This window comes from Ictalurus furcatus, chromosome 24, assembly GCF_023375685.1.
Source record: "Ictalurus furcatus strain D&B chromosome 24, Billie_1.0, whole genome shotgun sequence".
NCBI classification, from domain to species: domain Eukaryota; kingdom Metazoa; phylum Chordata; class Actinopteri; order Siluriformes; family Ictaluridae; genus Ictalurus; species Ictalurus furcatus.
This window is the reverse complement of record NC_071278.1, coordinates 3271716-3296337: the sequence shown is the minus strand read 5'-3', so window position 1 is coordinate 3296337 and position 24622 is coordinate 3271716. Positions and strand designations below refer to the sequence as shown.

Below are 24622 nucleotides of genomic sequence, written 5' to 3'. Positions count from 1 at the left end.
TAATACGTTTTGGACATCAGAGATCAGTGGATAAAAGTTCTTATTAAGTCAACAACGAGAGCAGGTTTTTAATAACGTTTATTTCCATTCAAATCATGTTAAAACAGGACAACCATCAGTGCTGATGACCCACAGGGTAACAAGAAAAATGAAAGTCCAAATTAAATTGTCTAGAACGGATCGTTATTTTCTCATAAATTCGGGGAGAGCAGATTCAAGGCACTTTGTAGTAGACGTCTTTAGAAATATCAATCTATAATCATTTAAAAACCAGTTAATCTCTCTCTCACACACAAACACACACACACACACACACACACACACACACACACACACACACACACACACACACACACAGTCAGTGTGAAAAACATCATCGAGGTCAGCGTTTGCCAACCCGACAGGGATTATCATCATTATTAATAACTATAATTAAAGTAAACTATACACTTCCTCCTTTATGAGATTTTATGCATTGCTTAAAAGTATGTCTCTAAAACAACAGTTGTAAATAAAGGACAATGAGGAATTTGAGAGTTTGTGCTGCCGTCTTGCTGCCATGTTTGTGTCACATTATCAGTAAGAAAATAATGCAAGAAAAATCAACAGCTCTGATGTTCAGGAGAATATCTTCTGTAATACTTCTGTTCAGAACAAGTCGTTAAATGAATGCCATGACCTCAGAAATGTCCTCTACTGAAAGTAACAGGCCTTTCCAAATAAAAACCAACATATCAGACAGAGCTTTTCACTGGTAGCAGAACGTCCCATCGAGGACACCTTTAACCTAATGCGTGTCTTATGCAAAATGCACGGTTTACACGCTGTAAAATGTAAAAAAAAAATGAACCTTTTTATTATTTATTTTTTCAATTAAATGTTAATCGGTGTCTCTCTAAATATTAGCACTACAAGCCACAACAGAAATCCAGTTTGCATCTTAATTACTGATCCATGAAATGCCACGGTTTTGCTTGACCTGCGCCTCATCCTGTCTCACAGAGGAATCCTACCTTCCACTAAAGCGTTATACATTTCCTCGGTCACGGCTTCATAACGCCCCGCTCTGGAGTTCAGAAAGTAGATCCGGTCCGCTGTGCTACGGGGGTCAAATCCCTCCTTCTGTAACCTGGTCTTCTGAATTTTAAATGTACCTGTGGGGAGAGGCGATGCTGTAAAACGGACCGGAGAAGCGGACGTACAAATGCGAGAATTACAGACTGACATTACAGACTAACATTAATGGAAGGAGTAACAGTCAGAGGCAATAATGAATAACGAGTCTTTATTGGTCACATATACATTATAGCACAGTGAAATTCTTTTCTTCGCATATCCCAGCATGTTAGGAAGCTGGGGTCAGAGTGCAGGGTCAGCCATGATACAGCGCCCCCTGGAGCAGAGAGGGTTAAGGGCCTTGCTCAAGGGCCCAACAGTGGCAGCTTGGCAGTGCTGGGGCTTGAACCCCTGACCTTCGATCAGTAAACTAGAGCCTTAACCGCCAAGCCACTCAAATCAAGACTGACCAATGTGAGATAGGGAAGGGTGGAGGAGCTTCCAGGGGGTTAATTCCTATCAGTTTATATCACCTATGCAACGATCAATCGCTTCAGATTCATAAGACGACTGGCTCATCTGCTGTTTTTATTGAGGGGAAAAATGAAGACTTCTGGGGCAGTGGTGGCTTGACGGTTAAGGTTCTGGGTTACTGATCGGAAGGTCGGGGGTTCAACCCCAGTATTGCCAAGCTGCCACTGTTGGGCCCTTGGGCAAGGCCTTTAACCCTCTCTGTTCCAGGAGCACCGCATCATGGCTGACCCTGCGCTCTGACCCCAACTTCCTGACATGCTGGGATATGTGAAGAAAAAAGAATTTCACTGTGCTGTAATGTATATGTGACCAATAAACACTCATTATTCATTATTATTATTATTATTATTATTATTATTATTATTATTCTCTATTTGCGTATTTTTAAGCGCTAACTTGCAGCAGCATACGCAGATCGGAGTCCAGTGTTAAAATATTTAACTCCTATATAAACTGTAAAAGGTTGGCAGGTGTGTTGATGCTCTCAGGTGAGGCAGTAACTCACCTGTAGTATCTACTTGTGGGGAGATGCGGAGAAAAACTGGTCGAGCGTATGGAGGCAACACCTTCTGGACTTCTCGGAGAAAGGATTCACAGTTAAAGGTCCCTGTGGAGTCAGCGATAGCAGCCATCCCCGCTTTTCCCTCCACACCTGCAATTGACACATTCATAAAAAACAATAAAATCACTAAAATCATTTCCCTCACAGGTCAGAGTTTATTTTAAATATCGAGCAGTTAACATCGGGAACTAATCAGCGGATGGACTAGAAAACTGACTGAAATTACTCGAGATGCTCATCACCACTAGAATGTCTGTTTAATTCCTGAAACAATGCCCTCACCTGGCACAGTGACTCCGTACACTGCCACATCCGTCTGGCCCAGCAGACTGCTCAGGGTTCCTTCCACTTCAGTAGTGGAGACGTTTTCACCTTTCCAGCGAAACGTGTCCCCACTGCGGTCCCGGAAGTACATGTAGCCCAATTCATCCATCACCAGGACATCACCTGAAGTCAACAAGATAGGAAATGTACAAACAAAAAGCCATGAACATGACTACAAGTCAGCAATAAAACAAGCACTTACATTTGTAAACATGCTCCTAAAATAGTTTGGTTCATTTTTGAGGTCGACCAAATGATCGGTTTTGCAGATTAATTGGCACCGATAACCGATTGCTGGAACTAGCAGTTATCACCAAAAAATCCACACTGATGCGGGAGCGGCCGGGAAGGGTCCACTGTCATTATACGGTACGAGAGCGGCCTCTAGAGGCGAAATAAAAACTAACCATATTGCTAATTTTGTTGTGTTATTTGAAGTGTTTTTTGATTCATTTTGGGTGTCTCGGTTTTTATTTGTTTTTTGGAGTGTTACTTTTTGGTTCAGTTTGGATGTATATCTTTTATTTACTTTACTATTTATGAATAGTTATTTATTAATATAAATTTCATTAAAAAAAAAAAAAGTACAGTACTTTTTCATGGTACAGTCAGTACTGTTTATTTTTGTAATAAAGTTCAGCAGTATTTTACTTTGAGTGTTGTGTTTTCATTCAGTAGCAATTTGAAAAACTATCGGTTCATTAATCGGTTATCGGCAGGTAGGTACCGCCCGTCTTAGTCATCGCTATCGGGAAAATCCCCTATCAGGCGACCTCTAGGCCATTTATCAAAACGTTTCGAACATGCTGGTCTGGAGTTTTCAAATGAAAGAACTTAGAGGAAAAATATCTTGTGAATAGGACATTCTTTATGAGAATCGTGTGCAAGTGCGTAATAAAACAAACTTTTATTTTTTAAAAGTATATTTAAAAATCAACGTTGAAGTGACTGTAATTTGAACTCTTTCGAATGCGAGTCCGATATCGCTTTTATAGCTTTATTAACAAGAAATTAATATCGAGTAAGTGACATTTCGGACACGATGTGGCCAAATGACCCGTTTATCTTTGCTCTGCTAACAGAAATAGCTCCTGAAGAAGCCACTCTCATGTTATAGCCTGTCTGCTAGGTAGCTCATGAAGATTTGTACGTTTCCGTTAAAGTTGCATCCGGTAAAACTGGCTTCCGTTTCGTCTTTCCCTGGCGAACTTTCATATTTGAAGTCAAAAGTCATATTCTTGAAAAGTACTGTTTGCCATGTCCGCCGATGATGTCGCTAACTCTACTGTAGTAACAATATGAACTAGGAAGTGGAATTTTACGTAGTGAAGCAGGCGAGTCGAGTGATACGCGCAATTAAACGTCCCAGTGCAGTTAAAGGAAATATAGGCACTCCTGGAACGCCATTCGAACAATCAACTTGGTGGACCGGGACTAACTGCTGTATGATAAAGCATATCTAAATCAGGTCCCACAACAAGTAGTGTAACAATCTATAGGTCAGAGGTGACTCACCTGACAGGTAGGCGGAGTCGTTTTTCTTGAAAACATTGTAGGTAATCTTCTTCTTGTTGGCCTCCTGATTGGCGTAGCCGTCAAAGCGCCGCAGAGGATCCTGCTGGTTGATTTTGCCCACCAGCAGCCCGGGTTCTCCTGACAATCATGAGATTAACAGCTGAGCTGAATATAACACACTTTAGAAATCAGAAAGCATGGATTAAACCATTTTAGGCCAGCGTTATAGTGTCGTGTACGCTTATGAAAGATGGCTGCCGTGTATATCCTAGGTTCGTTCAGTTTGTCCTCAGAAATTAACGCTACATTTCTAAATAGTGCAGGGAGTGGTATGGCATGATGTGACATCAGCAAGAGACTTGATACACATCTGTCTCTCAAAGTCACGTTTATGTTCTATCCTCGATCAAGAACTACTCATTATTTTCAACACGTGCACTATAACATTTTGGTTATTCATTTAAGCCAGGGACCTTTTTATTTAAATATATATCTTTCCACTGACAGGACACATTAAGGGCCAAGCGGCATTATTTATAGTGCCTGACTTGTTTTTGTATTAATGAGATTTGGATTGAACCCATTTAAATTCACGTGACCAGCAAAAACCAGCAAAACCCGTATAACGATAAAAGGTATAGGTTTATATAAAAGTTAAGCCAGATTATGATAACTACAACAATGGTGGAATGTTTTGAAAGCAAGCTTATAGAACTTTTCGTCCTGGTCTTCTAGACAAATATGATTCCTGGAAAAGCTGGAGGAAGATCAGGACAATTTACAAGTGGATATGGAAACCAGAAAATGGAAAACCTCACGTTTCAGCTGTGGTGCGCCCTCTAGTGAGGGAAGATTTTAAGGTATGGAGACGAGTATGTAAAGTGAGGACACGTCGAGCAGGACACCGGCTTGAACGTGCAGCAATAACGAGAATAAATCTTCCTCTCAGGATAGAGAACTCACCTGGCTGACATGGAACACAAAGTCCGTCCTTATTCCTCACCAGCTCCATGGTCTCCTCGTTTACCTTCACTAGGCGGATGGGGTAGACGTTGGGCAGAATCATGCTGTTAAAACCACACGATCCCACCTGCGGAGATGAGCCATACTAATAAACCATGCAAAGTAGCCACAAAGCAAATGAGTTGCCAGGTATGCCAAAAAATGAACACATATTCATTGTGATATCTACAAAGTAACAAACTGGCAAAAATAATAATGATGACAGTTTTAATACACATTAATACACCAGTGCTTTTTGTATTATTATATGTACCTTTATAAATATAGTATAGTTATGATAATGAAGTACATTCATACACTAAACCGTCTATTTCTATTTTATATGCATTTACTATAGCTACAATACTTACTATACAGTACTAGGAATTCATTTCATTCATTCATTTACTATTTAGCTCGCAAAACATTAAGATCATTAATCTAATGCAAGTAAAAATACTTCCCTATAAGTAACTGAAACCGGTGGACCTGGCAACCCTGATCTCACACACACCACACACCACACACCACACACCACATCTATGCTGTAATCTGTGGCTGTGGTTATGTGGGTTTTATGAATAACACTGTCACTGCATGCATACTATTTGAATTTTTTTAAATAACATCCCTGCTCTGATTATTCTATGTTCAAACTCCATTCAATGTTCGGCAACACACTTCATTTTTACAACCACCACCACCAAAAAAAACAAAACAAAAAAACAACTCAGCCCTGAAAGGAGCAACAAGGAGCTGACTCTTATCGAGACACTCTAGAGCCCAACCTTGGCGTCCATGTTGGCGATGCTACAGTTACACTCGGTGGCTCCGTAGAACTCGCCAATCTGTTTAATGCCGAAGCGCTGAGTGAAGGCCTCCCACACGCTGGGGCGTAGCCCGTTACCCACTGCCAGGCGCACACGGTGCCCACGCTCTGACGGGCGCACAGGCTGAGACAGCAGGTAGCGGCAGATCTCGCCGATGTACTGCACCACCTGGAGGAGCACAAGAACATCAAGCAGTGTGATCGACTAAGTAGAAATGAAAAGGTATTGAAAGCTAAATGAACCTCTACCAGAAACGAAGCCATTTTCCCCATACCGTGTCTTTTTCCATACACGAACGAGCTACTTTATTCATGTCCGGCGAGACGGCGCGTTCGTCACTACGCCCCGACTCACAGAGAAGGCTCAGCTCGGTCGTTCTTTACATCCCGTTAATAAAACGTGATAAAATCAGTGACTTACCGTACAGTTGTATTTGATGCAGTCTTCCCAGAAGCGGCTGGCTGAAAACTTCTTCTTCACCACCACAGTCAGTCCGTTGAGTAAACACTGACCGACACCAATTATATTACCTGAGAAGAGGTGCGACACCGACACAATTTCATTCTACTACATCAAATTTTATGTATGTATTTATGTATTCATTTATTTTAGAAATGATTTTAAAAAATTAAAGCTTTAAATGAAGATTATCCATAATTTTATTTTTCCACGACCTCTGTATTGTTACAGAATTTTAATAGCTTTTAAGGTAAATATGAAATAGCACATTTTAATTAATTAATTAAGTCATTTAAAATTTAAAAAAAAAGGTTGCAATAGAATAACAGTCCTGCTGTAGATGTTCAATAATTCGATAGTTTAAAAAAAAAAAAACGTAACGTAATATTTGCTATCATTTTATCATGATAAAATAATCATTATTATTTTAATAATTTTGTTAACAGTATAGTTAATGTTTAATAGTTTATTATTCATTTAATTTCATTTTTGAATAATTTTACTAGGTTGTTTTTTTTTTTTTTATTTAAATGATACATTTTTTAAATATGTAAATATACCCAGAGAGAATTATGCATCTTGTCTGGTGTGTTTAATTCTTCTTGTATTAAATGTCTGAGGATTCTGGGACAGCATGTTGTGCTTCACGGCAGCCATAAAACCACGAAAACCGCCTTTCCAAACTTAAAGCTGTGAAAGTGCAGGGCGAATGTTTGAAAAATCCGCGACACATCTTGAAGCTTTTAGGGTGAAAAGCCTGCGTATGAAATGTACATTTGTCGCACTGCTGCTTCAGGGTTTAATCTCGAGTTACATTCGTCCTAACAGAACATTAAAGAGACAGTGTAACACACGAACACAAAATTAAACTGTTTACTGTCCAATTTCACGGCTACGAACGTCCTGACGCGCCTGAAGACTTCTGTGTTCTGACAATCTTCCTTTTACAGATAAACACTCGTATAAACAAATACTCTTTCATAAACAAACCAAAAAACCCCCCGAACATCTCATATTTTGGTTTTCCGTACATTCAACATTTTATAGTTCTCTGGAAGTGTCATGCTTACGGTGAACAGAATTTGATTAAATGTGTTATTTATTTATTTGTTAAAAAAAATATAATAATGCACTGCTTACCTGCTGAATGGTAGAGAGGTAAGCAGTCATACAGGATGTCGTCTCGCTTCATGCCGAAAGCATAATAAACAAAAGCAGCCATTCTATAATATCTTTATAAGACAAAGACAAAAACAAAACAAATGCAGAACATCTGTAAGTAACCCAGATTGAAGTGAAATATAAAAAGGTGGAACTTGTAGCTCGACGTACCGACTGTGCACCACGATAGCAGCTTTGGGAAGTCCGGTGGTACCAGAGGTGTAAATGTAGAACAAACGGTCTGAAGACAAATAGCAGTATTAGTCCGAGTGATCGTACACACCGATGTGCCCATGTATCCATCATTTTTACTTATTTACTGATACTTATTTCAATCTTACACTGCCCTCCACTAATATTGGCACCCTTGATAAATATGAGCCAAGAAGGCTGTGAAAAATTGTTTTTATTGTTTAACCTTTTGATCTTTTGTTGAACAAATTCACAAAAATACTCTGCTATTATGGATATCAAACAATTGCAAACACAACATAGGTTTATATACATGTTAAATATAGGTGTGCTACAATTATTGGCACCGTTTTAGTCAATACTTTGTGCTAGCTCCCTTTGCCAAGATAACAGTTCTGAGTCTTCTCCTATAACGCCTGATGATGTTGGAGAATACATGGCGAGGGGTCTGAGAGCGTTCCTCCATACAGAATCTCTCCAGATCCTTCACATTTCGAGGTCCACGCTGGTGGACTCTCCTCTTCAGTTCACCCCACAGGTTTTCTATGGGGTTCAGGTCAGGGGACTGGGATGGTCATGGCAGGACCTTGATTTTGTGGTCAGTAAACCGTTTTTGTGTTGATTTTGGTGTATGTTTTGGATCATCGTCCTGCTGGAAGATCCAACCACGACCCATTTGAATCTTTCTGGCAGAGACAGTCAAGTTTTCATTTAATATCTGTTGATATTTGATAGAGTCCATGATGCCATGTATCCTTACAAAATGTCCAGGTCCTCTGGCAGAAGAACAGCCCCAAAACATTAAAGATCCACCTCCATATTTAACCGTGGGCATGAGGTACTTTTCCATATGGCTACCTCTCTGTGTACCAAAACCACCTCTGGTGTTTATTACCAAAAAGCTCTATTTTGGTTTCATCTGACCATAGAACCCGATCCCATTTGAAGTTCCAGTAGTGTCTGGCACACTGAAGACGCTTGAATTTGCTTTTGGATGAGAGTAGAGGCTTTTTTCTTCAAACCCTTCCAAACAACTTGTGGTGATGTAGGTGACTTCGGATTGTAGTTTTGGAGACTTTCCGACCCCAAGACGCAACTAACTCCTGCGATTCTCCAGCTGTGATCCTTGGAGATTTTTTGTCCTCTCGAACCATCCTCTTCACAGTGTGTTGAGACGATATAGACACACGTCTAATTCCAGGTCGATTCATAACATTTCCAGTTGACTGGAACTTCTTCATTATTGCCCTGATGGTGGAAATGAGCATTTTCAATGCTTGTGCTATTTTCTTATAGACACGTCCCATTGTGTGAAGCTCAACAACCTTTTTCCGCACATCACAGCTATATTCCTCGTTCTTACCCATTGTTATGAATGACTAAGGGAATTTTGCGTGTGTGTTACCTCAAATTTATACCCCTGTGAAACAGGAAGTCATGGTTGAACAATTTCCTGTTCCTAGTCACCCAGGTGTACTAAAAAAATGGAATGGAAATATCCTTCAAATATATTTTTCTCATATGAATCCATAATGGTGCCAATAATTGTTGCACACCTATATTTATTAAAGGATATCTGTGTTGTGTGCATATTTATATATATTATATATAGATAGATATGTGTGTTAAAAACTGCACTAATTCTACCCGAGACTACTTTTTTCTTAAAGCAAAGGGGCGTCACATCACATATTGCCTTTGCTTCATATATTAGTGTTTACTGCTCTTCATAGTATTTTAAAAAAATGGATAATCATTTTTGAAGGCATATTTTATATATGAAATTTGAAATAACTATTTAATAGCTTATAGAGTATTGTAGCGTATATATATATATATATATTTCATTATATATTTTCATTTGACTAAAGACATAAAACTATTTGAAAATTAGGAAGGTTTTAAGATTTTAAATAAAACATTTTGACCCTAAGGACTGAAAACACTTTCCCATCCTGCAGTCTTGGGAACCTTTATCCTCACCCCTAAAAAGAGCTTAAAAACCTTTAGAAAGACCGGGGGCCTCATGGCCGAACGCCAACTGAGTACGTGAACGAGACTAAACAGGATAGGTTTGTTTTCTAGTGAGCTGTACACTACAAATCTGTTATTGTGTCTTTTGTTGTCTATAGCGCATATTATATATATATATATATATATATATATATATATATATATATATATATACACACACACACACATTAAAATCACCAAACAGCACATATAACCTACACAAATTTAGTGATGGCCAAAAATAAATTATTTTTTTTTTTCCCGGGCAAAAAAATCAGCAAAATATTTTGACCAAAACATCCAAAGAATTTTTATTCACTTCAAGATTGATCCCATAAAAGAACAAGACTCCGGTTTACATTTTATTAGTACTTGTTTGTACCTTTTCTATCCAGGTCAGATTGTGGACTTTTTCATATTGTGTGCAGTTTAAAAGTGGAAAAACTACCTTGCAGTATTGTTGGGTAAAGTTCGTCATGACAAACTTTGATATTTGCTTGAGAAAGCAAGCCATCAGCTAGACAGCGTCCCAGTACTTTCGGAGCTAGGCGGCCTCCCAATACTGAAGGATTGTGCTGAGTTTCTTGGAAGTAGCTTGAAAACTCAAGGAGTTATAACAGTCAGAAACTTTTAATGGAAGTCAGTGGGAATTTCGGCCACTTTTCGAAAAGATATAGCAACTCGAGTCAGAACAGGGTGAAGGTCTGTCCCGAGCTTGGTGCATGTAGCTTGAAAGTTCTGGGAGGAGTAGCGATTTATTAGCAGAAGCAGAAGAAGAAGCAGCAGCAGAAGAAGCAGAAGTAGAAGAAGAAGAAGAAGCAGAAGAAGTAGAAGAAGAAGCAGAAGAAGCAGAAGAAGCAGAAGAAGAGCTTATAAATCAAAACAGTATGTTGGCCTTCTCAATCCAACATAATAATATTACTTTAAAATCCCATATTTGGTTTTTATGGGTTTTCAAATTTCAGTTTGGTCCAAAAATCTTTATTGCAATCTTTATTGCATAGTGATATACATTCAAATTTTCCTGAGGCTGGTGTTTAAAATTCGTACCAAAAATATTAATTTACATCATCACTACCATTTTTTTCAAATACTAAAAAACCCCCGGCAACACAGATGCAGCTCTGCTATTGTCCACCTGATTCCTGTGTTTCTAACGTGACGTGTTTCTAAATTTCAGCTAATCATTTGTCCTAATCTTGACATCAGTACTACAAAGCAACGGCTGAAGACGCAGCTTCAAACACCGCTCGTAAAGTCAGACACTCAACATCGTGTCTGTACTCGAGCGCTGTAACACAACACAGAGATGTTGCTGATGCTATACTGCTACAGTGACTTTTATAAAACACTCGGAGTGAGCCGTAAAGGCATCCCCGCTCACCGTTGAAGCCCTTGGATGGGGTGCAGGAAGGAGGATGGCGTGGTGCAGACGCCAGCAGAGTGTCGAATGGCTGCGCTTTCAGAGAGGTCATGTGATCAGGACTCGGGTCTCCGGTCCAGAAGAGAGCCAAAGACTCGCTCAGAGAGGAGCTTACCTCCGACACGGCTACAAAGAGACGCCACATAAAAGAGAGGCAGAAGTGATTAAAAACTAAAAACGGGAATTAAGGGTGATTAAAAAAATGTGCATAAGCAAAAACTAAAACTGAAAAATGCACACAGCATTCTTATATACATTAGCATACTTAATCATTCTTCATTTAAACCACAGTGCTGCCGAATGCTCGATTCTGATTGGTCAGAGGGTGTTGATTAATTTTCTATAACAGCAGCTCTGACTGTAGTGCAGCTGCAAATCAGGTTTAGATCAACACGCTTGTTGTTATTATACATTATCGTTTCTATAGTAACAACATGCACAGGTAGGTATACGGCGGACGCGACACAAACAGATTTAATGTGACAAACTTAATGTTCGTTCAACATTTATGAAAAGAGTCGAGTACAGCTGAAAGGTCCCATTTACCAACGAACATCAGCGTGAAAAGCCGTGCAAAACAATGACGTGCAAATGCGATTTCGCCAATTCAAGTAGTTTTCCACAAAAAAACCCCCCACAAATCATAAATTGCGCTGCAAATTTTGAAAAACGCCGCAGCAAAATCGAGCATGTACGGACTGTTCTGGAAAATACAATACCAGATTGTGAAATGTGCAATCGTCTGAGTATAAACCAAATTTATGTATTACATATGCATCAATAATAAATGCCTTACCGTCAGCGAGCTCCGCCCCAAAGACGAGCGCCCGTGCTCCCGACACGCCCAGGCAGTGCATGAGGGAATCTCGCCTCAGGTTGAAGTTGATGAGCGCCGACTCGATGCCGACTTTGGCCAGGCCGAGCCACAGCGCCACCTGCAGAGGCCTGCTCTCCATCAACAGAGCCACCACGTCCCCCGTCCCCCAGCCCTGACTCAGAGCCCACTGAGCCACGCCGTTACTCAGCCGGTCGAGCTCAGAGAAGGTCCACGTTTCCCCGGTGGCCTCGTACACCAGAGCGGGTTTGTCCGGGTGCTGAGCGACGGTCTGGGCGAAGATGGAGGGGATGGTGCTGCCATTACGCGTGTGACGCCACAGCGCCAGCTTCACCCTCAGGAGCATCAGCACACCGCTGGAGCGAAAACAATACCGACAGCAAGTCCTTAATGCTACATTAAACCCAGTAAACAGACTGCCTCTGAACATCTCATTTCCACTCTGCTTGTGTGGGCACCAAGTAAATCATTCAGCTAACGAGCAGGCAATGAGCCAAAGGAATATTGGATGTACGCGTTACAAGCTCTTCTTGATTTACAAACAGCATTTACTTGGATTTATTTGACAATTTGTGGAAAAAGTTTCAGATTAACTGTCGTCTAGAGCAGCGTGGGACTCAGAAAGGGATTTATCACAGATACTGATTAAAGAAGTTATTAACGCCTTAGACTGCTTTCACACATTTCATGTATTATTTATTCAGAAAATGTCCTGGCTGAAGGGTTTTTCTTATTATAACAAAATAAAATAAAAAACAGTGACTCATGCAACACGCAAGCTGTAACCAGAACATGTTATACCAGTCCTACCTAGTATCAGGTAAACACCCTAGCATGCGCTCTAGATTAAATCATCTCCAGACTAAAGGCAAGAGAACGTAAGAATTTGCGACTTGACCGTACGCGTCGATCCACAGTTAAAACGAGACGTCGCATCACGTACTGCCGAACATCCCATAAATACATAATGGAGTGCTTTGTAAAAGCAGCCGTGTTCCTCTCGCTACGCCTTCATAATGTTAAACAGGGGAATAAAAGGTTGGCCGAGGTGTTATTATAGCGATCAGAAATTATACCGGGCGTCCAAGAGGGATCTAAAGTACAATCATAAGACTGGGCTTGAAACTCAGGGGACGTCTCAGGCATATAAAACTTCTGAACGGAAGTCCAAATCGTTCAACTCTTACATGCCAAATGTGGCAGGTTAAAAAGGATCGATCAATTACTGTATGTATGGAGGGAGGGAAGAGTTCCAATGAGTGATGGTGCGGTCCGTTAAGTGGATCGAGAACACCGCAGATGTTCTCGAACTGCACCTGTGTAAATGCTGAGGTCTTAAAAAAGCGCACAGAGGAAGTGAACGCATCAGGGTTCAATTCAAACAGACTAAACACTGCGACTCGGAAAGCATCCTTAGTCGCATTCAGGTTCAAAAAATATATATATATATTTGGACTTGGCTGAATTTTTGTTTTAGTCCTTAACATTCACCACTCCGTCGAGGGGCAACAGGATCACCGGAACTTGTCTTGGCAAGTTCAGACAGTAACACACACACACACACACACACACACACACACACACCAGCCTGTACACGACTATACAAACAGTTTATACAAATAGATTTTTTTATGTTATATCCACTTTCGGACTAAAGCTTGTTTTAGACTGCGATTTCTGTGTGTTCAGGTCCTCCTGGGAAGTTCGTATTTACGAGTTTGGAAGTCGTAATTCCAATGTCAGGTGCGTTCAAGTCACTTTAGTCGGAGCAAGATGGCCGTGTACCTTGTCTTAATTAACTAAAAAAAAAAATACAGCAAGGTTTTTAAACTCTACTTCTACTAAATGAAGAACAAAGAATGCACATCTGGAGTGTTTTGCTTTTTTTTTTTTTTTAAATAAATTTATGAAGCCGCTGTAAACTTTATCATTACAACCTGTCAGGTTGTTCAAGTTTTATTTATTTAAATGCAACACTACCTTTTTGCTGGCAGTTTGTTACTAAACCAATATATATTGTAGTCTATAGAAATGTTTTCCAGTATTGGGTTGCACACAAAAAATGGCTTATTAAATATTTTATAAATGAGACCTTATAGTGATAATGCTGCTAATATCTCTGCACTGTCAGATATCAGTAACAGGTCAAAGTGATGGGATTTTGTACTGAATCTGAACTTTCGTGACTCATTTGAGGGGTAACATTCAGGAGACACGGGAAAGTCGGTGGCATGCTGGGGCAGGAACAGTCAGCATACTTGCTATAACACATAACACACACATTACATTGTGTGTATGACTGTACAAACAGTGCAAGTTAATAAATAACACAATTAACGCTGCACAATGCAACTGGATGTTAAAAATAATCACTCATCGCATGGGTTATTCCTTCTATATATTCATTTGCTCGAGGAAAAATGGAAAAACTTCGGTCTCAGTATCTCGGAGAGCATGTTTACTGGAGCACCCGAGTGAACCAGTGACAGTGCGGTAAATACAGCGGAAAGTATTCGGCTTGTCCAGAAGGTCTGTGACCATCTTGATGCTTGATTTCCTGAAGGTGATCTTAAAGGATGTGAGCTGCCTTTAACCTAGAATTCATCACTCGATTTTGTTCATGGTATAGATGAAGTAATCAGACTGACAAAGAAGCTCCAAGGTATTTTAAAACAAAGGGACGAGACTGCCACAGAGCGCATCTGTCAGCAGTACAAGGATTTCAAGTTCACTATTAAAGCACAACGGATGATGGGAGCGCTGCGGACATTTGTGTACATTTGGGGCGGTTGTGGTTCAGGTGGTAGGGCGGGTTGTCCACTAATCGTAGGGTTGGCAGTTCGATTCACGGCCCACGTGACTCCACATGCCGAAGTGTCCTTGGGCGAGACACTGAACCCCAAGTTGCTCCCGATGGCAAGTTAGCACATTGCATGGCAGCTCTGCTACCATTGGTGTGTGTGTGAATGGGTGAATGAAAACCAATGTAAAGCGCTTTGGAACTGCGAAGGTAAAAAAAAAAAAATACTATATACATGCAGACCATTTACCATTTGCTGAGATGATAACCTGGACACTAAAAAGTGAGGAGCTCACTGAGCTCGTACAGCTAATTGACATTTGTCGTACATTCCAAGCATCCAGTGCAGACTGTGAACGCGGTTTCAGTCTGATGAATCGCATCAAGACAAATCACGAAGCTGGCTTGAGACCACACTTGGATCAGCCAATGAGAATCAAATCTACACAAGCAGACGGCCCTATAAATCCGGACAAGATTTACAAGCACTGGAAAGCACGCAAGAACACATGGGAAAAGTTTTAATGTAGGCTACAATACTAAATAAATATATTTTAGTATTAATGCGTTTGACTTGGACAATATTTTTACTGTTTACTGTATAGGCCTATAACAATTTTAAGAATTCTTTAAGCATATCATTATAATGTATAAAGTAATTATTAATTCATTGACTGAAGCTTTAAATGTTAGGGTACTATTTTGGTGTTTGCATGTAGACCAATCACTGAACACAATTGTTCCCAACGACTAATAACTGATCACTATTGCTTGTTCCCAACAAATAAAATCTCAGATCATTGTTTGTTCCCAATGACCAATCACTGATCACCATTTTTTGTTCCCAACAACCAATCACCGACCACCACTGTTTGCTCCCTATCATTAGTCACCAATCACCATCGTTTGTCTTTGTTTCAAACTCTTTTCTTGGGGATATTTACAGCAATACACTGAAAAAGACACACTATTAGCATCACATAAATATATAGAAATAAAATTGGTTTCACTCTGCCAACGTTTTACATTTGATGTCCATCCATAACCATTAGGACATCAAATGGAAAACGTTGGCAGAGTGAAACCAATTTTATTTCTATATATTTATGTGATGCTAATAGTGGGTCTTTTTCAGTGTATTAAAGTCTGCATTCACAGCAACACCGTTCTCAATACCTCACCCCCAAAAAAGTGCCCTCTTTTTGGAAAACCAGAATGTGGTCACCCTAGCTTTTGTGATGTAACGCAAAACAAACCCAGACACTGAACATGTTCTGAAGCTTAAAATAAGCTCTAAATGAAAGTGTTTTAGGTCATATTGCTTTTCTCTTTGACTTTATTGACGCATGTGGCCTTGAAGTAATCCAAAAATAATCACGTCACATGACTTTCATATTGTGATACTTGGATTACGCTACTGATGACTTTTATTTTATGAAGTCATTTTTAACTGTAACAGAATACATTTTTAAAGTAAACCTCCCGACCCTGCCTAGAAGTAAACATATACAAATATTAATACAGATGCTGTATAAATATAAAGGTTAGGAATCGTATTTGCCTGAAGTGTTTTTGTTTAATCTGAAAGGTGGACGGGAAGAGGGGTGCGAGCGGGCAGGGGTTTGGGGGGGTGGATGGTGTGGGCAGATGGTGTGGGCAGACGGGGGATGGGGGACGGGGGATGGGGTGAGGAGGAAGGGGGTGGCGTGAGCGAGGGAGGGGGCCTCCAAATGTCTAGAACCGGCCCTGTACTGTGTCAACAGTACACATGTACTACATTAATGGTTTGTTTTGGCATGACCAAAGGCTTCTTTCCCTCTAATAAGAAATGTGTTATAATGTACCTTTTTTTTTTATTTTATTTTTTTTTACTTTCAAATGTAAATAATCACGAAGGTCAAGTAAATATACAAATGAGTTGATTACGTCATCCGGTTCTTGTTACTTTTTATATTTTTTGCGCGCGTGCTCAAAAAGCTACTTTCCCCTGAAAAGAGTTGGCAACTCTGTAGCTCAGGGTTAATCTGGAGGGAGAAGAGTTCACGTGCGTGTTGTTGATGGGGAGAAAAGGTGAAAAGTTTGGACGGTGAAGCTGTATTATTATTATTGTTGTTGTTATTATTATTATTATTATTATTATCATCATCATCATCGTAGTGCACTCGAGCAGTACTCACTTGAGGTCCCTCTTTGCGGTGCGCGCGGCCACGTACAAGTACCTCCAGCCGCCGGAGCCCAGGTACAGGCCGAGTCCAGCGGCCACGCTCCACGACCAGGGCGCGCCGAGCAGCCGGAGCAGGCCGAGAGAGCCGAGAGACACGGCATAGCGCATCCTACCGAGTACAAACACACACTCACTCACTCACTCAGACCCCACTCGGTGCTCTGTCCCAATGGCGCGGCACAGGCGCTGAACAGCACTTCAGCAACAACACGTCCATAAAAGTCCTCCAATGAGGAGGAGGAGGAGGAAGAAGGAGCGCGAGCGCAGCTCCTAGGGCGGCAGTACTACAGTATTTACCTATGATGAACTGAGGAAGGTGTGTGTGTGTGTGTGTGTGTCAGGCTGATAAACCCATGGAGAGCGGATGACAGCAGTGTGTCAGGCTGATAAACCCATGGAGAGCGGATGACAGCAGTGACTGGAGGTCGACATGAAACGACCTTGTTGTTACAAGCTCACTGAAGTTGGCTACAACTCCGTACAACATTCATGACCAAAGCCTTGAAGATTGATTTATTCAACAAAAAATATAAATATCGCATGTTATCACGTGCATACAAGTCTTATCTGCACATTAACATATTAATAGGAATAGCAAATATGCTGTGCTTGTTTTGGAACCTCAGCGGCTCTCTATTTAAACGCACTACGTAGAGTACGAATTAATAAACTGTTACACCCTACATGGTGGAAAATAGAAGGCGTTTGGGATTCAGCCCTGGTTAGTGAGAGTGAGGGGTTTCAAAATGAAGTCGTTTTTCAAAGTAAAAGTCCTCCACCGTCTGTCGTCCTGTCAGTCTCACTTTTATAGTCCAGCAGTTATTAAGAGAAATTCATCCACAACCAAAATCTACGGAAGCCCCAAGAGGCCATGTGTTATTTGTTTTGGTTTTCTTGTGATTTCGACTTCATGTTCTCGTGTACTCCACATGACAATTTTTTTTTCCTTCATGATCTGGACTTAAGAAAAGTTGTTTTCTGGTGATCGCTACTTAATTTTTCTTGTGTACGCCACGTAACACCATGTTGTTGTTTTTTTATTGCAAAAGCTTAGCGCAATCACGCTGCATCAGGGATGAACAAATTAGTTTTTGCTTAGATCAGGGACTCACTCAAGCTGAAATAACTCTAATACGTCTGTCAGTGATTGATGACTTCCACATTAGGGGGCATCCCTCTGTCTTAATGCGGAGACAAAGTCCATCTCTAGAGCAGGCAGTTATTAAATTTATGATGGGGATGGCGCTGGCGAAGACGCCCACGTGCACGCGACACCAGTCCCGTTGATGAAGCGTAATATTTTCTCGTGATAAAATTACATTTTGAGAGAACAACTTTTGTTATGGCGAGATAACAAGAAAGAAGAAAAATAATCATGCATGGCCTCTAAGGGCTTCCATTAAATAAATACATAAATAAAACATACCATAAGCCTAAAATTGTCAACACAGTTGTTTAATACTGAACAAAACATTAATGACAGATTTTAGTATTGTAGTAACGGCAAAATGATGGCAACCTTTATGAGAATTGGCAGAACGAAAATGTTACATATAAAGATAAAAAGTTTTCACACAGTTGGAAAAATTATATTCTTAACCTTACGTTCACACGTACATTCGCTCGTGTCAGTTCTAGTGTGGGTTTGTAGCAACCGCTAATCGGTGTCATCTGTGGGCGTGGCCTGTCCAGCTTTTTTTTTTTTGCCAAACATTTTTTTACATATACTAGCTTTGCTGACAGATTAGCTAAGCAGGCTATCTGTACTAGCTACGTCCGTCCACTAGAGGCACCAACGAGCTCTCTGCTGCCACCTTCCACAATTTATTTTTCTTCTTAATGTCTCAATACACATTTCATGAGAGTTCATATATGGCAGGATAAGATGAAACCACAGTTATGTTGTAGGAGGTTCTTACATTTTTTTTTGCGTCAAACAGCAAATAGGCGCTAATCGGATCGGTCTAAGGAATCCAAGTCTGCATTTCTCACTTCATTTCAAATGTCACTTGTCACGCTGTCACTTTTGTTGCTTTCAGCAGCTGTCTCTGAAATCACAGCTCGCACATGTACGTGGAAAATATCGCACACTTACTTAGAGTACATTGAAAATGAGCTGTTGCCTGTCACTTTGTTGCTTGCTAGTGTGAACGTAGTGTTAGGGTTCTTCTGTTGTCCATGAATGGTTCTATGTGGAATCCTACAACAAAGTGTTTCCCTATCAGAAAGGATTCCAAGTAGAGATTTTTAGTAAGCAGTGAACGCTTAAGGAACCCTTGAAGAACCCTTTGTTCAGCCAGAAAATAGTTCTTCTAGGAATTTCTTTAAATGGCACACATATGACACATGGCACATTTGATGACGCATGTATTCCTCAGACATTACATACAAGAAAATCAGTGTTTCCAATCTAGTGTGTTTCCAATCTAGTGCCCCCCCTCCCCCCACCACCACCAAAAAACCCCCAGACATTTATTTTCAAAAGATATTGTGTTAAAAATATTAAATGTCACTGAATGCCTCGGCTGTTCCTTCTATGTACTCACTTTTGTTCGTGTTCATGACGGCTGCCAATAATTCTGGAGCCGACTGATGTTTAGACAGACAATTCGTAAACAATTTAAAGTGCCCCTATTATGCTATATAAAAGTGCCTAATTTTGTTTGAACGGTCTCATACAATAGGTTTACATGCATCCAAGGTCAAATTTTTCAAAATGTAATTTTCTCATAATTTACATTGCAGCATCACCTCTTTTTCCTCAGTGTCACTAACGACTCGCTCAAGGATCCAATTTGAGCCCGAGTCCGATAGTGATACATCGGAAGATCGACCCGAACCACCACCGCGGGTCAAAGTACACATTGTCAGCGAGCAGCCGATGAAGAGAGAGGCGGAGCTTTTTGTTACAAACCTACGTAGGTTAGTACAGGAAGTAAGTCTAGATTCACTAACGACTCGTTTCAGCTGTGGATTCAGAATCGGTTCCTTGTTTTGGGAGTCAGTAACTCCGTTTGTCGTGCGCTTCGATTTTTAGAAACTTTGCAGACTTTTTACATTCACAAACAGCTCTATAACACACTACATGAAAGGTAATATTTGAGAAAGCATAATAAGGGCGCTTTAACTTTCAGAAGTCAGTTAATATTAGAGCTCATTTTTTGGGTTCCAGTCCTTTGTACATTATACACAAATCTGATGCATATTGGTGCTCCATGGATTGTGTGACATTTGAAAATAAACCTCGCAGAAGGCTTGTGTACAGGAACTCGATCGGAACAAATCGATGATGTAGCGGCGCGTTGGCGGTTTTAACAGTCCTCTGTTAGTCTTGCGGCCATTGTGTGAGCAATGTGTGACATTGAGTAAAGTCAGTGCAAATGGATTTCCTGTCGCTCTGAACTCCTGCACGAGCTGCTATGGCTTAAAATGACTCTGCTGGGCCAAAGCAGACCACACACTCGCTGCAGCACGGCCCGCCTCAGGAGGATGTACACCCACGGGTCCAGGATCTGGTTCCAGGATGCCATCCTCAAACCCAGCAGCAGCAGCTGCTTATACTGCGGGTCTGGATCGGTATTGCCTCTGTAGAACTGTCTCACTGACATGGAGATGTAAATCTGAGCAAGGGAACATGAGAAAATCACAATGACAATAATATCTATTACATTTGCTCCTGTCTTTTTCCTTTAAAGTCATCATGCAAGAGTACCTCTTGGCAAAGGCTGTATTTTTCGATTTTTTTCTATGATAACTCAGTTGGCGTAGCTTTTACTAATTGGGATCTTCTCTTTTAAGTGTTAAAACCTCATTACATTTTTCACACATATTATGGTTTATTTCCTGTAAATGTTTTTAAAGGAGCATTTTGTATTAATGCATTAAAAGGGCAGGGTGTGATTTTTATATGCTTCTCTTCTTTAATTTATTATATGCATTAAAGGGGCAGTTAGTCATTTTTAAAAGTGTTTCTGTATTTTTTTTTAATTAGATGCATTAAAGGGGCAGTCTGTAAATTTAAAAAAATCTGTTTTTTATTAGATGCATTAAAGGGGCAGTTAGTCATTTTTAAAAGTGTTTCTGTATTTTTTTTTTATTAGATGCATTAAAGGGGCAGTCTGTAAATTTAAAAAATCTGTTTTTTATTAGAAAGCTTAAAGGGGCAATTTTTCATATTTTAAAGTGTTTCTATAATTTTTTATTAGGTGCATTAAAGGGATGGCCTGTCATTTTTAAAAGTGCTTTTTTGATAATTTTTAAGTATTAGATGGAACAATCGTGAACACATTAAATGTGAAATAGTGAAAAATATGAAGCAGTCTTTGTTTGTTATAGTAATTAGTAATACTAATAGTAATTAGTAATTCTCACATACCACATACTTTATATTACTAACTACTACAAAGAATATGTAATGGATCAGTATAATCTATATTGGCCTCAGCTTGGGAAAAGCAATTAGCCCCGTGCCGTGTCCGCACACATATATGGATATTTTTGAAAATGTGTTTTTTTTTTACCCCTCGAATTTTGAAAATACAGAGGTGCTTGAAATTTTGTGAACCCTTTAGAATATTCTATATTTCTGCAATAAATATGACCTAAGTCCTACAATTAGAGTAGACAAAGAGAACCCAATTGAACAAATGAGACAAAAATATTACACTTGGTCATTTATTTATTGAGGAAAATGATCCAATATTACATATCTGTGAGGGCAAAAGTATGTGAACCTTTGCGGTCAGTATCTGGTGTGACTCCCTGTGCACTGCAGATAAACGTTTGCGGTAAGTGTTGATCAGTCCTGCACATCGGCTTGGAGGAATTTCAGCCCGTTCCTCAGTACAGAACAGCTTCAACTCTGGGATGTTGGTGGGTCTCCTCACATGAACTGCTTGCTTCAGGTCCTTCCACAATATTTTTATTGGATTAAGGTCAGGACTTTGACTTGGCCATTCCAAAACATTAACTTTATTCTTCTTTAACCAATTTTTAGTAGAATGAATTGTGTGTTTAGGCTCGTTGTCTTGCTGCATGACCCACTTTCTCTTCAGATTCAGTTCACAGACAGATGTCCTGACATTTTCTTTTGCTGGTATAATTCAGAATTCATTGTTCCATCAATGATGGCAAGTCGTCCTGGTCCAGATGCAGCAAAACAGGCCCAAACCATGACACTACCACCACCATGTTTCACAGATGGGATAAGGTTCTTGTGCTGGAATGCTGTGTTTTCTTTTCTCCAAATATAACGCTTCTCATTTAAACCAAAAAATTCTATTCTGGACTCATCCAGTCCCGCCAGGATTTTGCGATTGCGAAATCAAGGAAACTTTGCAATATAAGGAGGAGCTTGCAATTTTTAAAAATTACAGCAGATTTTCCGCAGATTTGGGCCAAGACACACCATGTGTCATCACCACAATGCGCATTCAGCCAAAGCCCTCTTCGATTTACGTTCATCGAACCTGAGTACAGCGCTCTACTAAGGTCTCATTTACCAACAAACGTCACTGTGAGATACCGTGCAAAATAATTTTGTGGAATTGCAATTTTGTCAATTCAAGCAGTATTCTGCAAAAAGCACAACAGACGCTGCAAATCGCATGGCAAATTTTTGAAAAAAGCCGCAGCAAAATCAAACATCTTTGGCCACAACAATCACAAAAAAACTCCACCATCAACAACTCTTTTTCTGAGGTCTTCAGAAATCTCTTTTGTTCGTGTCATGATACACTTCCACAACCATGTTGTGAAGATCAGACTCTGATAGATCCCTGTTCTTTAAATAAAACAGGGCACTCACTCACGCCTGATCATCATCCCATTGATTGAAAACACCGGACTCTAATGACTAATCCCAGAGGTTCACATACTTTTGCCTCTCACAAATATGCAATATTGGATCATTTTCCTCAATAAATAAATGACCAAGTATAATATTTTATTTGTTTAATCTCATTTGTTTAATCGGGTTCTCTTTGTCTACTTTTGTGTGAAAATATGATGATGTTTTCGGTCATACTTATGCAGAAATATAGAAGATTCTAAAGGGTTCACAAACTTTCAAGCACCACTTTATCCCCGTCCACATGAAAACACAAAACAATTTGAAAATGCTCACATGACCCCGCCAGTCATAGGCTATCTGTATACGTGTATATGTTAAATTCTAAACGGCTTCTTTAATTTATCCACTCACGAGGAAGGGACTCCAGCAGACGGAGGACACCACGGTTATGACCACTAGCTGCACCATCATCTCCACATCCAGCAAATGCCCAGATGACATAGACGATCTGCGTCTCCTGGAGGCGGTCAGTTTTCCTCCTTGGTTGTTAAACCTGGCCTGCAGCAACGTCAGCCCACTCACAGCATTACATAGTACAGAGACTGTTAGAGCTGCCAGGCCCAGGCTCGAGAAGGCCAATGCCAGGCCGGCGTCAGCACTCGAGAGAGCACCGTGTACAGGAAGGAAACACCAGGTACCAGGAAACTGAGGTGTGTAGGTACCCACATTGAACAAGGGGAGCGCTGCTAAAGTAAAAGCCATGGTGATGAGCAGGAGGACACAGTGGCGAATATGGGCCGTGGTGGCCACAGCAGAGTGCTGGAGTGGCTGCCTGATGCCCATGCACCGCTCCACGGCCATGGCGCTACCCAGGAGGAGAGGAGTCAAGCCAAAGAAGACCATGCAGGCACCGAAAAGTTTGCAGAAAACCTGAGGGGGTTCGCTTGCCTCCCTGCTTGCTACTCGTTGCCTCTTGACCCTTCCGAGATGCAGGTGCAAAGCGAACGCGCCGGTGACCAAATGTCCTGCCAGGTCGCTCAGAAGAAGAGTGGCTGCGAGCAGCAGAAATGGCGTCTTCGCTCGGTGGTGGAAGCGGGTGTAGGATGCGGAGACGATGGCCAGGCCGATTAGATTAGAGAGGATCCCGAAGGTCATGGTGAAGTAGGACATCGCAAAGTTTGGTGGGTTGAGAGGAAACGGCGACGTGGAGTTCGGCTCACGCTGGCAGAAGAACGACAGGTTAAAGTCTTGACACATGGTAGGAATGGAGGCGCTAAAGACAAAATCCATGTTGGGACAATCGTCGGAGCGTTTGAGGCCAGCTTGCCAGATGTGCACCACCTGGAAAAAGAAGAGTCGATTAAAAGTTAGTTTTTTTTTATCGCAGTGTGTCATTGCATTACGTCTGAACCTGTTAACATCACAGCAGCAGACTTTCCCTTCACCTCTTCAACCTTCGACTGAGTGCAGTCATGATCAGAATAAAACCTGTTGCTGGATGAATAGAGCCCCCTATGCACAAATATGGCGCAAATATTACATTCTCATCATAATGCACACAATATATTCAGAATAATATCCTTTAACCAGTGGCAGTATGCTGAAATCACACATTTTTCAGATAGCTAGGCGCAGCTTGTCCTTTTTATGTTTGAAGTGTCACGCTGCTCCAGATAATGTCCTAATGTTCTCCGCTCAGCTTGACATGATGAGCATTTGCATTAGATTTTTTCCCTCATAACAGTTCACGGATAGCAATCCTCGTTCAAGTGCATTTCATGTTCATCAGTCCACTGTGAATTGTCCCTTAATCTCCAGTGAATTGAATGAATTTAGACAATTCATTTGTTCTGCGTCTTTCCTGCAGCTTCGACGTCATCCTTTTACTCTGTAGCTTTCTC

At 40.6% G+C, this 24622-nt stretch overlaps 2 protein-coding genes across 2 annotated transcripts; both read right to left on the bottom strand.

Moving 5' to 3' along the window:
* Window positions 1-60: 60 nt before the first annotated feature.
* On the bottom strand, window positions 61-17314 carry slc27a1a (solute carrier family 27 member 1a). Its single transcript, XM_053612919.1, has 12 exons — window positions 16884-17314; window positions 11868-12262; window positions 11033-11197; window positions 7615-7684; window positions 7423-7514; window positions 6244-6353; window positions 5782-5991; window positions 4955-5081; window positions 3992-4129; window positions 2435-2599; window positions 2096-2242; window positions 61-1154 (listed from the first exon to the last, which is right to left on the bottom strand). Exons 1-12 carry the CDS (start codon window positions 17036-17038, stop codon window positions 997-999), a joined length of 1932 nt encoding a protein of 643 aa, XP_053468894.1. The 5' UTR covers window positions 17039-17314; the 3' UTR covers window positions 61-996.
* A 2987-nt stretch (window positions 17315-20301) lies between these two features.
* On the bottom strand, window positions 20302-24622 carry ptger1c (prostaglandin E receptor 1c (subtype EP1)). Its single transcript, XM_053613496.1, has 2 exons — window positions 23133-24622; window positions 20302-20550 (listed from the first exon to the last, which is right to left on the bottom strand). The coding sequence occupies exons 1-2, from the start codon at window positions 24114-24116 to the stop codon at window positions 20302-20304; spliced, it is 1233 nt and encodes a 410-aa protein (XP_053469471.1). The 5' UTR covers window positions 24117-24622.

Bases quoted from the DNA above. Each gene is read 5' to 3' on its own strand.
- slc27a1a (XM_053612919.1), bottom strand. From the start codon at position 17,038: ATGCGCTATGCCGTGTCTCTCGGCTCTCTCGGCCTGCTCCGGCTGCTC. The intron at 7,515-7,614 runs GTACGTCGAGCT...TGTCTTATAAAG, and splicing joins GCTATCGTGGTGCACAGTCG to ATATTATAGAATGGCTGCTT. The intron at 5,082-5,781 runs GTTGGGCTCTAG...TCATCTCCGCAG, and splicing joins TCGCCAACATGGACGCCAAG to GTGGGATCGTGTGGTTTTAA.
- ptger1c (XM_053613496.1), bottom strand. From the start codon at position 24,116: ATGACACACTGCGATAAAAAAAAACTAACTTTTAATCGACTCTTCTTT. The intron at 20,551-23,132 runs GTGAGTGGATAA...TCCCTTGCTCAG, and splicing joins TCTGCTGGAGTCCCTTCCTC to ATTTACATCTCCATGTCAGT.